Source organism: Rana temporaria, chromosome 8 (genome assembly GCF_905171775.1).
Source record: "Rana temporaria chromosome 8, aRanTem1.1, whole genome shotgun sequence".
Classification (NCBI taxonomy): domain Eukaryota; kingdom Metazoa; phylum Chordata; class Amphibia; order Anura; family Ranidae; genus Rana; species Rana temporaria.
The window spans coordinates 179,659,772-179,675,601 of record NC_053496.1 but is presented as its reverse complement, the minus strand read 5'-3'; the positions used below and the strand labels follow the sequence as shown (position 1 = coordinate 179,675,601).

The window sequence follows — 15,830 nt, the reverse complement described above, 5'->3', positions numbered from 1 at the left end:
GTCGCGAGCGCGCCACCGCCGGCGCGCTCGCCACCTGGTCCTAAGCTCCGTGACCGCAGGACCCGATCGCCGCCGGTGTCCCGCGATCGGTCACAGGAGCTGAAGAACGGGGAGAGCTGTGTGTAAACACACCTTCCCCGTTCTTCATTGTGTCAGTGATCGTCTGTTATAGGGAAAAGACGATCACTGACGTTGCACGTCCAGCCCCGCCCCCCTACAGTTAGAAACACACATGAGGTCACATTTAACCCCTACAGCGCCCCCTAGTGGTTAACTCCTAAAATGCAATTGTCATTTTCACAGTTATCAGTGCATTTTTATAGCACTTTTCGCTGTGAAAATGACACTGGTCCCAAAAATGTGTCAAAATTGTCCGATGTGTCCGCCATAATGTCGCAGTCACGAAAAAAATCGCTGATCGCCGCCATTAGTAAAAAATTAAAAATATTAATAAAAATGCAATAAAACTATCCCCTATTTTGTAAACGCTATAAATTTTGCGCAAACCAATGGATAAAACGATTATTGCGTTTTTTCCCAAAAAAAGGTAGAAATATACGTATCGACCTAAACTGAGAAAAAAAATGTTTTTTATATATTTTTGGGGGATATTTATTATAGCAAAAAGTAAAAAATATTGAATTTTTTTAAAATTTGTCACTCTATTTTTGTTTATAGCGCAAAAAATAAAAACCGCAGAGGTGATCAAATACCACCAAAATAAAGCTCTATTTGTGGGAAAAAAAGGACGCCAATTTTGTTTAGGAGCCACGTCGCACGACCGCGCAATTGTCAGTTAAAGCGACGCAGTGCGGATTCGCAAAAAGGGGCAAGGTCCTTAACCTGCATAGTGGTCCAGGGCTTAAGTGGTTAAAACTCCAATATTTCCATCACATCTTCGAAAACGCCAAGGATTGTACAGCGGAACCTCGGATTACGAGTATAATCCGTTCCAGGAGAATGCTCGTAATCCAAAGCACTCGCATATCAAAGCGAGTTTTCCCAAAGAAGTCAATGGAAAACGAAAATAATTTGTTCTGCGTTGACTTCAATGGCATGCAATACCACATGTGGCCAGAGGTATGGGGGGGGGGTGCCGGAGAGCCTCGGAAACAGCTTTGCTGACCTTGGAAAGGCTGGGAAACACCCAGGAACAGAGTATTTCCAGGCATTTCCGAACGTCTCCGACATCCCCCCGCACCTCATGGCCAAACGCGGTACTGCACACCACATTAGCCTGAATTCTGCTTGTTTTGCGAGACAACACTCGCAAACCGAGTCAGAATTAGAAATAATAAAAAAAAGTTGCTCGTCTTTCAAAATACTCGTAAACCAAGGTTCTACTGCAGGGGTTCTCAAACTACGGCCCGCGGGCTGGAGGACTTTTAACCGGCCCACCCGACCCTGACAGGCAACGCCGGTTACACGGCAGGTTGTAACACAGCGATCCCGCGGTGTCACGGAGATCACAGTGTTAACAGTTCTGGCGCGCTGGGATAAATGTCCCGCCCTCCTCCTCCTAGACTAGCTTGTGTGATAGAGCCAGTGTTCTGTCTATCACACGAACTGGTCTAGGAGGAGGAGGGCGGGACATTTATCACAGTGCGCCAGAACTGTTACCAACACTGTGAGCTTCGTGACACAGCGGGACCGTGACAGCAGTTTGGCACAGTAAGGAGAAAGGCTGTGAGGGGCTTACGATGGTGAGGGAGGGGGGGGGGCTTGCGATGGTGAGGGGGGCTGATGATGAACTGATGATGATGATGGTGGGGGGGGGGCTGATGATGATAAAATGATGATGGTGGGGGGGGGGGATGATGATGATGTAATGATGATGATGATGAAATGATGACGATGATGGTGGGGGGGGGGGGTGATGATGATAAAATGATGATGTAATGATGATGGTGGGGGGGGGGTGATGATGAAATGATGATGGTGGGGGGGGGGCTGATGATGATGAAATGATGATGGTGGGGGGGGCTGATGATGATGAAATGATGATGGTGGGGGGGGGCTGATGATGATGAAATGATGATGTAATGATGATGGTGGGGGGGGGGCTGATGATGATGATGGTGGGGGGGCTGATGATGATGATGTAATGATGATGGTGGGGGGGCTGATGATGATGATGGAGGGGGGCTTGCAATGAGGGGCTGGTGATGGTGATGTAATGATGATGGTGGGGCTGATGATGATGTAATGATGATGGTGGGGGGGCTGATGATGATGTAATGATGATGGTGGGGGGCTGATGATGATGAAATGATAATGTAATGATGATGGTGGGGGGGGGGGGGGCTGATGATGATGAAATGATGAGGATGGTGGTGGGGGGCTTGCAATGAGGGGCTGATGATGGTGAGGGGGGCTTGCAAAGGTGAGGGGGGTTGCAATGAGGGGCTGATGATGATGTAATGATGATGGGGGGGGGGGGGGCTTGCAATGATCTTGATCGGCTTGCAATTAATGATTGTGAGGGGGGGGCTTGCAATGAGGGGCTTACAATGATGATGGCGAGGGGGGGCTTGCAATGAGGGGATGATGATGATGTAATGATGATGGTGAGGTGGGGGGGGGCTTGCAATGAGGGGATGATGATGATGTAATGATGATGGTGAGGTGGGGGGGCTTGCAATGAGGGGATGATGATGATGTAATGATGATGGGGGGGGGGGCTTGCAATGATCTTGATCGGCTTGCAATTAATGATTGTGAGGGGGGGGGGGGCTTGCACTGAGGGGCTTACAATGATGATGGCGAGGGGGGGGCTTGCAATGAGGGGATGATGATGATGTAATGATGATGGTGAGGTGGGGGGGCTTGCAATGAGGGGATGATGATGATGTAATGATGATGGTGAGGTGGGGGGGCTTGCAATGAGGGGATGATGATGATGATGTAATGATGATGGTGAGGTGGGGGGGGGCTTGCAATGATCATGATCGGTTTGCAATTAATGATTGTGAGGGGGGGGCTTGCAATGAGGGGCTTATAATGATGAAGGGGGAGGGTTGCAATGATCGTGAAGGGCTTGCAATGGTGGTGGGGGGGGGGCTTGAAATGATGGTCTGAAATGACGGTGAGGGGGGGGGGGGTCAAAATAACATATGTGCAGTGTGCATAGGAAATTGTTCATATTTCTTTTTTTATAGTCCGGCCCTCTAACGGTCTGAGGGACAGTGAACCGGCCCCCTGTTCTATTGTATAGCGAACTGCTTAAACCTCAGATCAGATCTCCTAACCGAAAAATCAAGTCCATAGCCATGCTCAGTGTCACAAGCAATATATCATATATTGGCCTAAGTATTGGGACACCTGTCTTTACGCACACATGAACTTTAATGGCATCCCAGTCTTAGTCCGTAGGGTTTAATATTGAGTTGGCCCCGCCCTTGACCAGTAACAAACAATATATGCCCTGAAGAAGCCCAGTGGGCGAAACATGTCAGGATTATGTCATCATAACACCGCCTTGAAAAACAGGAACTACCATACACTAAATTACCAAAAGTATTGGGACACCTGCCTTTACACGCACATGAACTTTAATGGCACCCCAGTCTTAGTCCGTAGGGTTCAATATTGAGTTGGCCCCGCCCTTTGCAGCTATAACAGCTTCAACTCTTCTGGGAAGGCTGTCCACAAGGTTTAGGAGTGTGTCTATAGGAATGTTTGACCATTCTTCCAGAAGCGCATTTGTGAGGTCAGGCACTGATGTTGGAGGAGAAGGCCTGGCTCACAGTCTCCGCTCTAAGTCATCCCAAAGGTGTTCTATCAGGTTGAGGTCAGGACTCTGTGCAGGCCAGTCAAGTTCCTCCACCCCCAAACTCGCTCATCCATGTCTTTATGGACCTTGCTTTTTGCACTGTTGGGCAGTCATGTTGGAACAGGAAGGGGCCGTCCCCAAACTGTTCCCACAAAGTTGGGAGCATGAAATTGTCCAAAATTGTCTAAAATTGTCTTTGTGTAAACTAAACATTTCCCGCACTCTAAACATAGGGAAGCTGGCTTGTATCATGTCACTGTTGTGAAACATGTACTATTGTGTAAATAAAACATTTCCCGCACTCTAGACATAAGGAAGCCAACTTGCTTGAAGTTTCTTGTGTGAATGAAGTGCTGTTGTGTAAACTAAACATTTCCCACACTCTAAACATGAGGACGCTAGCTTGTACGAAGTATCTGTTATGTAAATGATAACATTTCCCGCACTCTGTCACGAATAAGGAAGTTAACTTGTTTGAAGTCTCTGGTGGTGAAATAAGTGCTGTTGTGTAAATGAAACATTTCCCGCACCCTAAACATAAGGGGCCCTAAAATTTATTTACAAAACAACCTTTACGACGACCCTTGGCGCTCCCCTCTGTGAGTCTTCTGATGTTTTAGAAGGTTTCCTTTCTGGACAAAGCATTTCCCGCACACCGAGCACGAGAAAGGACGCTCGCCCGTGTGAATTCTGTGGTGCTTGAGAAGGTCGGCTTTCTGGTTGAAACGTTTCCCGCACTCCGAACATTTGAAAGGGCTGTCGCCCGTGTGGCTTCTTTGGTGGGCGATGAGTTTCCCTTTCCCAGAATAACATTTCCCGCAATCGGGACACGAAAACGGACGCTCGCCCGTGTGACTTCTCTTGTGTATAACAAGCTTTCCTCTGACAGCGAAGCACTTTCCGCACTCCGGGCACGAGAACGGATACTCGCGCGTGTGGATTCTCTGGTGGGTAACAAGCGTGCCTTTCTCAGTAAAGCTTTTCCCGCACTCTGAACAGGAATACGGGCGCTCGCCCGTGTGTATTCTTTGGTGTTTCAGCAGGTCGCCCTTGTGCATGAAGCTTTTCCCGCACTCCGAACACGAGAAAGGCCGCTCGCCCGTGTGAATCCTTTGATGCCGACGAAGGTCTCCCTTGTGAATAAAACATTTTCCGCACTCTGGACAGGAGAAAGGGCGCTCCCCCACGTGGATTCGCTCGTGCCGGAGAAGGTCTCCTTTGTGAATGAAACACTTCCCGCACTGCGTACAGGAGAAAGGGCGCTCGCCCGTGTGGCCTCTCAGGTGTTTAAGGAGTATTTTCTTTTCTGTGAAGCATTTCCCGCACTCGGAACAGGCATAGGGTCGCACGGCCGTGTGAGTCCTCTCGTGTAGGAGGAGGTCTCTGGTTTCGGCAAACGTTCTCCCGCACACCGAACACGACATCGAGCGTTCTCCCGCACGGGGTCCTCCGTGGCTGGAAGAAGACACCTCGGGATTCGATGGATCGGTCGATCTGATTGGATGGAGATTGGAAGGCATAGCCTGTGATTGGTTGGAGGATTCCTTCGGATTCTCACCGGGAGATAATTGTATAATGTGAAGATCCGAGGAATTCCAATCCGAAGATAAAGTGAGATTTTCCTCCGAGGAATTCCGAACATAACGACCACCTGATGGGAACAAAACAAGAAAAAGTATTCACACCCCTCTATATACAGTGTCTGGGGAAAGTATTCACACCCCTCTATATACAATGTCTGGGAAAAGTATTCACACCCCTCTATATACAGTGTCTGGGAAAAGTATTCACACCCCTCTATATACAGTGTCTGGGGAAAGTATTCACACCCCTCTATATACAGTGTCTGGGAAAAGTATTCACACCCCTCTATATACAATGTCTGGGAAAAGTATTCACACCCCTCTATATACAGTGTCTGGGAAAAGTATTCACACCCCTCTATATACGATGTCTGGGAAAAGTATTCACACCCCTCTATATACAGTGTCTGGGAAAAGTATTCACACCCCTCTATATACAGTGTCTGGGAAAAGTATTCACACCCCTCTACATACAGTGTCTGGGAAAAGTATTCGCACCCCTCTATATACCAGGGCTCGACAAATCCCGGGCGCCAGGTCGCCATGGCGACTAGAAATAGGGTCCTGGCGACTTGAATTGGAAGGGGGGCAAAAAAAAATATTTTTTTTTTTTTTTTTTGAGCTGGGGCCATCTGGTGGTGAGCCGTTGGTATTACAAGTTATTACCACCAGATGTGAGCTAGCGCCATCTGGTGGTGGCCGTTGGTATTACAAGTTAAGCATTACAAGTTAAACCGCAATTCTAATGTTGTTTTTCACTATTTTCACTGCCATCTTCTTCCCTCTAATTAGAACCCCCAAACATTATATATATTTTTCATCCTAACACCCTAGAGAATAAAATGGCGATCGTTGCAATACTTTCTGTCACACCGTATTTGCGCAGCGGTCTTACAAGCGCACTTTTTTTGTGAAAAAATTACACTTTTTTTAATTAAAAAATAAAACAGTAAAGTTATCCCCATTTTTTTTTTATATTATGAAAGATAATGTTACGCCGAGTAAATTCATACCCAACATGTCACGCTTCAAAATTGCGCCCGCTCGTGGAATGCCGACAAACTTTTACCCTTTAAAATCTTCATAGGCTACGTTTAAAAAAAATCTACAGGTTGCAGGTTTTGAGTTACAGAGGAGGTCCAGGGCTAGAATTATTGCTCTCGCTCTACCAATCGCGGCGATACCTCACATGTGTGGTTTGAACACCGTTTACATATGCGGGCGCTGCTCACGTATGTGTTCGATTCTGCGCGCAAGCTCGTCGGGACAGGGCGCGTTTTCTGGCTCCTAACTTTTTTACCTGGCTCCTAGATTCCAAGCAAATTTGTCAAACCCTGCTATATACAGTGTCTGGGAAAAATATTCACACCCCTCCATATACAGTGTCTGGGAAAAGTATTCACACCCCTCCACATACAGTGTCTGGGAAAAGTATTCACACCCCTCTATATACAGTGCCAGGAAAAAGTATTCACACCCCTCTATATACAGTGCCTGGAAAAAAGTATTCATACCCCTCTATATACAGTGCCTTGAAAAAGTATTCATATCCCCCTATATACAGTTAAATAGTGAATCTCTCTCTATTTAGCATTTATGACTTACTTGTGTCGATATGTAGAGAAGTTTCCTCCTGTTTACTTTTCACAATCTTCTCCCCCTCCTCCATAGACTGCTGATCTCCACTCACCAACGTCTCTTCTTCTTCCTCTTTAACCTCAATTTTGAGGTCTTTCAGTTCTTCATCCTAAATCCAAAAATGATCAAGTAAAACATCCCAAAAAAAAAAATATTGAGATCACAAAGAAGAATCTTATCTCGAAGTTTAAAACTACAGCGGAACCTCGGATTACGAGGATAATCCGTTCCAGGAGAATGCTCGTAATCCAAAGTACTCGCATATCAAAGCGAGTTTCCCCATAGAAGTCAATGGAAACGAAAATAATTTGTTCCGCATTGACTTCAATGGCATGCAATACCAAATGTGGCCAGAGGTGGGGGAGCGCCGGAGAGCCTCGGAAACAGCCGGAAAGGCCCAAGGACAGCTCGGCTGACCTTGGCAAACCTCTAGCGTTTCGCCAGACGAGCAATGTATTTTGAAAAATCCTGACTTGGTTTGCGAGTGTTGTCTTGCAGAACGAGCAGGATTAAGGCCAAAGCGGTGTGCAGTACCACGTTTGGCCTGAGGTGGGGGGGCACCAGAGCCAACCGGCTCCTAACAGCTACAATCTGTGCCATTCGGCTCCGGCCCCCCCCCCTCCTCAGGCCAAACGCGGTACTGCACACCGCTTTGGCCTGAATCCTGCTCGTTTTGTGAGACAACACTCGCAAACCGAGTCATGATTTTTCAAAATACACAGCGCTCCTATTGCGAAACGCTCGTAAACTGCGTTACTCGCAATCCGAGGTTCCACTGTATTTTTGAGTTCTAGTTGCTCACTCCCATCTACCTGATCATGGTGAGTGGTGGTGTGATCTTCTTGTGTTGAATCCTGGCTATATAGAAGAACACCCTCCTTCATAGTCTGCGGACATCCAGTCATCTTTTCTTCTTCCAATTTAATCTCAACTTTGATATCTTTCAGATCTTCAGCCTGAATCACAAACACAACAGAATTGATTTGTAAAAAGCAACAAAAGGTTACATAGAAGAATATCATATCATTGCTGAGAATACATTTTTAGGTTTACATGCTCAGTCCCACCTACCTGATGATGGTGGGGGATGGTGTGACCTTCCTGTGTGGAATCCCGGGAATACAGAGGACGGGGACATCTCTCTGGTGGGTTCCCATTACTGGATCCATCTGTAGGAAACACACACACTGACTGAATACATTGTTTCTATGTGTTTATCAGATGATGGGGGATCTAGGTGGAGCCTCCGTACTGCTCTCTCCTTTACAATAAAGTCTCCTGAGAGCCTCATGTGCTTCAGACTGTGGGGTACAGCCCTGCTGCTCTAGCCTGTCTGTTTCTGCACCAGAGAGGTAAGCCACAAAAATTTAGGACCCTAAAGAGTGCAGACCACCAAGTGCCCAGGACAAGATTTGCGGTATATCAGGACTAGTGAGCGGATTCAGCTGTGATTTTGTTCCACTGCTAGTGATCCAATACAACCAGAGACTACCTTTGCCTAACAGCCCTAAAAGTATTTCATTGCATGCATTTCTAAAAAGACGGTAACATGTGCACCACCTTACAGTTTGGGCCCCACTGTTAGCTGGGAATACAGAGGACGGGGACATATCTCTGGTGGGTTCCCATTACTGGATCCATCTGTAGGAAACACATACACTGACTGAATACATTGTTTCTATGTGTTTATCAGATGATGAGGGATCTAGGTGGACCCTCCGTACTGCTCTCTCCTTTACAATAAAGTCTCCTCTTACCCGGTGATGTGAGGGGCGGCTGATTCTCCATCATGACGTCCTTGTAGAGATCCTTGTGTCCTTCTAAATACTCCCACTCCTCCATGGAGAAATAGACAGTGACATCCTGACACCTTATAGGAACCTGACACACACAATGATACAGTCACCATCCAGACACATCCCTTGTCTGTTACTGGATAATGTCCCAGAATTCCCGGCACCGCTCACCTCTCCTGTCAGCAGATCAATGATCTTCTTGGTGAGTTTTAGAATCTTCTTGGCACTGGTTACCTCTGTTTTCAGGCAGTGAGGTGGAGGCACTGTGATGGGTGACGTCCCTTGAAGACCACTGCTGGGTACTAAAGGCTCACCAGATATTTTCTTCACTACTTTATAATTCTGTGTAAGGAGAGAAAGTAACAATTGTCACTACAGACTTCCCGGAATCCTTCTCGCCTCTCCAGTGTTGTCGGTCTTTTTAATAAGAGAGATACGTCTGATGACTTGTGACCCTCCCAGAATCCCCCTCACCTCTCCGGTCAGCAAGTAGATTATCTCCAGAGTGAGGTTTATTATAGTCTCAGTTATGTGAGTCCGATCCTTCTCCATCCTCCCTAAGGTAATCATGTAATCTATACAGGAAGCTCCTCTCTCTGCAGACAAATACATTGATGATTATCTAGGACATTCTGGGATCAATAACGTCTGCACAGCGTTCCTTCGCAGTTCTGACACCCAAGACTGCAACTAATACTACACTACAGGTCTTGTGTCCAACAACCTCACTCAAAGTAAACAAGAAATGTCCTTTAACCACTTGCTTACTGGGCGCTTAAACCCCCCTCCTGCCCAGATCAGCTTTCAGCGCTGTCGCACTTTGAATGACAATTGCACGGTCATGCAACGCTGTACCCAAATTACATTTTTATCATTTTGTTCCTGCAAATAGAGCTTTCTTTTTGTGGTATTTAATCACCTCTGCGGTTTTTATTTTTTGTTAAAAAAAATGAAAAGACAGAATAAAAAAAAAAAAAATACAAAACCGCTTTATATTTTGTTATAACATTTAGCAAACGGTACATTTTCTCCTTCATTGATGTATGCTGATGAGGCTGCACTGATGGCCACTGATAAGGCGGCACTGGTGAGCACTGATAGGTGGCACTAAAGGGCATTAATAGGTAGCACTGGTGGGCACTGATAGGTGGCAGTGATGGGCACTGATCATCACTGGTAGGTGAGATTGACAGGCAGCACTGCTAGGTGGCACTGACTGGCACCACTGGTGGGCATTGATAGGTGGCAGTGATGCAGGGCTGTCTTAATGAAAGGGCACACCAGCTGCATGAAGGGGCCCCTGCACTTTCTCCAAAAGCAGTTGGTCCTTGAGCCTATGCTGCCCCGAAATTGGGGGCCCCATGATGGCACTGAGAGTGATAGATACACAGGGGAGGCAGTCTGCCTCCTACCTACTTGATGTCTGTTTACCTGCACTTTCATCATTGTAGGGGCCCCAGAGCATTACTTTGCCCAGGGGCCCATGATACTATTAAGATGGCTCTGCAGTGATGGGCACTGATCAGCACTGGTAGGTGAGAATTATAGGCAGCACTGCTAGGTGGTAGTGATGGGCACTGATAGGTGGTACTTTATTTTACTGGTGGTTACTGGCAGGGGGCACTGGTGGGTACTAATGAGGAATCTTTCCACTGGGGACCGATGTCGATTACATAAGAGCCGGTGATCGGCTTTTTTTTCTCCTCACGTTTTTTAGCGCGAGGAGAAAAATAAACGATTACCGAGCTTTGTTTACATCACGTGATCAGCTGTCATTGGCTGACAGCTGATGACACGGTAAGGGGCCGGGACCGGCCCCTTACTCGGATCTGTGATCACCAGAGTCTCAGTGACTTGCTGATCACAGCACGCGCTGTGTGTGCCCTGCAGGGGGTGCGTGCAAAGGGGAGGTCATCTATTGACGGCCTCCCGGCAATTGGGGTCCGCAGTGTAGCCGTCATTCGTCTATAGCGCAGATGCAAAGTGGTTAAAGAACAACTCTAATCAATACCTTTTCGTTTCAGTTTGGTTTGACTTGAGTTGGAATCTCTGTCGGTGTCCCCAGGTTGGGAAATTCCCCATTACTTTCTACCCAAGTCAAGAGTGTCAGAATATCAAGTATGTGAAAGGTAATCAGAGGTCTTAGGCCCTGTACACACGACCAGATCTGTCCGCTAAAACTGGTCGCGACACGTCACCGCGTTTGTTTTCCGTGGGGATTTTGGTCTGATGGTGTGTACAGCCATCAGACCAAAATCCGGCAGCGGACATGTCTGATGGAAACGGTCCGGCGGACCGTTTTCATCGGATAATCCGTCCGTGTGTACGAGGCCTTAGGCTCCCCTTTGCCATCTAAATAGCCTTTGGTTCTAGACAGGTAGGTATTACCTGATAAATATTGGGTCTCTGTGTTTAGTGAATAGTACTGACCATGTATAATGGAGGATCTGTAGACATGACGTTGCTCTGTGTGCACAGTGGCCGGGGAATGTCTCTATTGTGAGCCTCGTCCTATTGGTGTCACTGGACACGGCATATACTGTGCACATTGATGTCACCCTGACAGCCAACTCCACCAAAATAGATCTGGGGGCATCTGTGCTGTGATTGGTGTTCAGGATCACATGATAGAGACAAGACAACCAGTCATCTTACGGTGAGGGGTCAAAGGACCTCAACAATCCTCCACTAACATACTGTAAGACAGGGGTTGACAAATTTGCTTGGAATCTAGGAGCCAGCTAAAAAAGCTAGGAGCCAGAAAACGCACCCCGTCCCGACGAGCTTGCGCGCAGAAGCGAACATTTACGTGAGCAGCGCCCGCATATGTAAACGGTGATCAAACGCAATTTTGAAGCCTGACATGTTGGGTATGAATTTACTCTGCGTAACATTATCTTTCATAATATTAAAAAAATTGGGGATAACTTTACTGTTGTCTTATTTTTTAATTAAAAAAAGTGTAATTTTTTCCCAAAAAAGTGCGCTTGTAAGACCGCTGCGCAAATACAGCGTGACAGAAAGTATTGCAACGATCGCCATTTTATTCTCTAGGGTGTTAGGATAAAAAATATATATAATGTTTGGGGGTTCTAATTAGAGGGAAGAAGATGGCAGTGAAAATAGTGAAAAATTACATTAGAATTGCTGTTTAAAGCGGTAGTTCACCCTCCTTTCCATCATTAGACCATTAAATTCGGTATCGTAGCGCGAGCTACGGTATGCCGGTCTTAAATTTTTAATCCCCGTACTCACTGTGGTATCGCTGATTGAAGAAATCGACTCCCGCGGGGAATGGGCGTGCCTATGGAGAGGGAGGATGATTGACGGCCGGCTCTGGCACGTCACGCTCCCCGAAGACAGCCGGAGTAGGTCTCGGCTATTCACGACGCCTGCGCACAGGCTATGCGCAGGCGCCGTGAATAGCCAAGCCTATTTCGGCTATTTCCGGAGAAGCGTGACGTGCCAGGGCCGGCCGTCAATCACCTTCTCTCACCATAGGAACGCCCATTCCCCGGATTCTTCAATCAGCGATACCGCAGTGAGTACGGGCATAAAAAATGTAAGACCGGCATACCGTAGCTCGCGCTACGATGCCGAATTTAATGGTCTAATAAAAAAAAACTTTTTTTTTTTTTTTAACAGGGCGAACCCCCGCTTTAACTTGTAATGCTTAACTTGTAATACCAAAGGCTACCACCAGATGGCGCCAGCTCCCACCTTCCAAGCCAAGTCGCCAGGACACTATTTCTAGTCGCCATGGCGACCTGGCGCCCAGGATTTGTCGATCCCTGCTTTAAGATACAGAATAGCATCATCACTACCATCAAATCACAAGAATCAGGAGTTTTATCCCTTATTCTATGTACTGTAGGGATGTCCATTCCTTCTGCTGCCTTCATTAGAACTTGTAGATCAGTCTTCTTCTTCCCCATATCCTGATCCAGAGAAGACATAGGGGGAGATTTACTAAAATCGGGGGCAGATGTGCCTGGTAGCCAATCGACTTCTAACTGTAGCTTGTTTAATTAAAGGGTCACTAAAGGCTGCGCTGCTTTCAATCCATCCGCTCTAGCCAATCAGCGGCCAGGCTGATCGGCGAAGAGGATCTTGGGACCGAGCGCTGGACTTTCGAGGGGTCAGGTAAGTATAACGGGGGGCCGACATACTCTGAAGTTTTTTCACCTTAATGCATAGAATGCATTAAGGTGAAAAAAACTTTTTCCTTTACAACTCCGTTAGGCAATAAAACCTGGAAGCTGATTGGTTTCTATGCAGAGCTGAATCAGATTTTGCACTCTCCAGGTAGTTAGTAAATAACCCCCATGGTGTCCAATATCTCACAGTGATGAGGGCCAACAACCTCGAAACAGCTTTATAGAGGATGTATAATCGGCTCCATATTTAGGATGTATCTGGTCTATAAACCAGAGGCTCTGGATGGACAGTTAGATAAATGGTTCTATATTTAGGATGTATCTGATCTATAAACCAGAGGCTCTGGATGGACACTTGGATAAATGGTTCTATATTTAGGATGTATCTGGTCTATAAACCAGAGGCTCTGGAGGGACAGTTGGATAAATGGCTCTATATTTAGGATGTATCTGGTCTATAAACCAGAGGCTCTGGAGGGACAGTTGGATAAATGGCTCTATATTTAGGATGTATCTGGTCTATAAACCAGAGGCTCTGGATGGACAGTTGGATAAATGGTTCTATATTTAGGATGTATCCGGTCTATAAACCAGAGGCTCTGGATGGACAGTTGGATAAATGGCTCTATATAGCCGTAGTGGCAGCTAAAGACAACAGACGTCACAGTGACTATGGAGGAAGAGGACGGACATGACGGGGGTTCCTGGGTGTAAATAGAAAATAATATCTTATTACCTCCTCTGCTGCCAGTTCCAGCAATGTCTTCTCTCTACTTCCTCCCAAATCACCTCTAACCCGGAACTTCCTGTTTTAATGTACATCACTTCCTGTTTGTGCGTTCCACTCACGGTTGTCATCTTGTGGAGAATATAAATATTGCATCCTATCTTATGTTGTAACATTTTGCCTGATCCTTAGTGGTGCTAGTCTTTACGTTGCATTCTTTATTCTCATTGTTATTTGTATTATTATTATTATGGAGGATTTATATGCTGCCAATGGTTTGTTCAACACTTTACAGAATAAGGAAGAGATGGTACAAGTAAGCTATTAATCAAGATGAGGATTAGGAGGATTCAAATTTTACTTTAGATAAAAGCCAAACAATATAACCAATAAGAAAAACAACAATTATTTGATAGTGTTTTAGCATTCGTGATAATGAAACTAAAGAAAATTCCTGTGTTTTCTGGCGATTCTGCTCTTGTTTCCTATAAGTCCTCAATGCATAGGGTAGAGCCCAGATCTGAATCCTCACCCTCGACCAGCTGCTCACAATAAAGAATTTTTTACCACAGTTTGGATCTTTCACTTTCCCTGCTGGAGGATTCTACTACCAGGAATCTGTATATCATATAAGTATGCATAGTCTGTGTGTAGTGTGGATGGTGGAAGGAGAGTTGTCGGAGAATGTAGTGTGGATGGTGGGAGGAGAGTTGTCGGAGAATGTAGTGTGGATGGTGGAGATCTGTCGGAGAATGTAGTGTGGATGGTGGAGGAGATCTGTCGGAGAATGTAGTGTGGATGGTGGGAGGAGAGCTGTCGAAGAATGTAGTGTGGATGGTGGGGGAGAGCTGTCGGAGAATGTAGTTTGGATGGTGGGAGGAGAGCTGTCGGAGAATGTAGTGTGGATGGTGGGAGGAGAGCTGTCGGAGCATGTAGTGTGGATGGTGGGAGGAGAGCTGTCGGAGAATGTAGTGTGGATAGTGGAGGAGAGCTGTCGGAGAATGTAGTGTGGATGGTGGAGGAGAGCTGTTGGAGAATGTAGTGTGGATGATGGAGGAGAGCTGTCGGAGAATGTAGTGTGGATGGTGGAGCAGAGCTGTCGGAGAATGTAGTGTGGATGGTGGAGGAGAGCTGTCGGAGAATGTAGTGTGGATGGTGGGAGGAGAGCTGTCGGAGAATGTAGTATGGATGGTGGAGGAGAGCTGTCGGAGAATGAAGTGTGGATGGTGGAGGAGAGCTGTCGGAGAATGTAGTGTGGATGGTGGAGGAGAGCTGTCGGAGAATGTAGTGTGGATGGTGGAGGAGAGCTGTCGGAGAATGTAGTGTGGATGGTGGAGGAGAGCTGTCAGAGAATGTAGGGTGGATGGTGGAGGAGAGCTGTCGGAGAATGTAGTGTGGATGGTGGGGAGAGAGCTGTCGGAGAATGTAGTGTGGATGGTGGAGGAGAGCTGTCGGAGAATGTAGCATGGATGGTGGAGGAGAGCTGTCGGAGAATGTAGTGTGGATGGTGGAGGAGATCTGTCGGAGAATGTAGTGTGGATGGTGGAGGAGAGCTGTCAGAGAATGTAGTGTGGATGGTGGAGGAGAGCTGTCGGAGAATGTAGTGTGGATGGTGGAGGAGAGCTGTCGGAGAATGTAGTGTGGATGGTGGAGGAGAGCTGTCGGAGAATGTAGTGTGGATGGTGGAGGAGAGCTGTCAGAGAATGTAGGGTGGATGGTGGAGGAGAGCTGTCGGAGAATGTAGTGTGGATGGTGGGGAGAGAGCTGTCGGAGAATGTAGTGTGGATGGTGGAGGAGAGCTGTCGGAGAATGTAGCATGGATGGTGGAGGAGAGCTGTCGGAGAATGTAGTGTGGATGGTGGGGGAGATCTGTCGGAGAATGTAGTGTGGATGGTGGAGGAGAGCTGTCGGAGAATGTAGTGTGGATGGTGGAGGAGAACTGTCGGAGAATGTAGTGTGGATGGTGGGGAGAGAGCTGTCGGAGAATTTAGTGTGGATGGTGGGAGGAGAGCTGTCGGAGAATGTAGTGTGGATGGTGGAGGAGAACTGTCGGAGAATGTAGTGTGGATGGTGGGGGCAGAGTTACTACATACGTTATTTTGACTATGGAGGGACTTTACATTTTTTTATTTGAAATGTGATATATTTTCGGTGACA

At 46.9% G+C, this 15,830-nt stretch overlaps 1 protein-coding gene across 1 annotated transcript; it reads right to left on the bottom strand.

The window, feature by feature from the left end:
- Positions 1–4,323: 4,323 nt before the first annotated feature.
- Positions 4,324–8,101, bottom strand: LOC120910125 (oocyte zinc finger protein XlCOF6.1-like). The gene is made up of 4 exons (XM_040321998.1): positions 8,065–8,101; positions 7,806–7,949; positions 6,961–7,102; positions 4,324–5,423 (listed from the first exon to the last, which is right to left on the bottom strand). Exons 2-4 carry the CDS (start codon positions 7,896–7,898, stop codon positions 4,345–4,347), a joined length of 1,314 nt encoding a protein of 437 aa, XP_040177932.1. The 5' UTR covers positions 7,899–7,949; positions 8,065–8,101; the 3' UTR covers positions 4,324–4,344.
- Between the last annotated feature and the right edge of the window lie 7,729 nt (positions 8,102–15,830).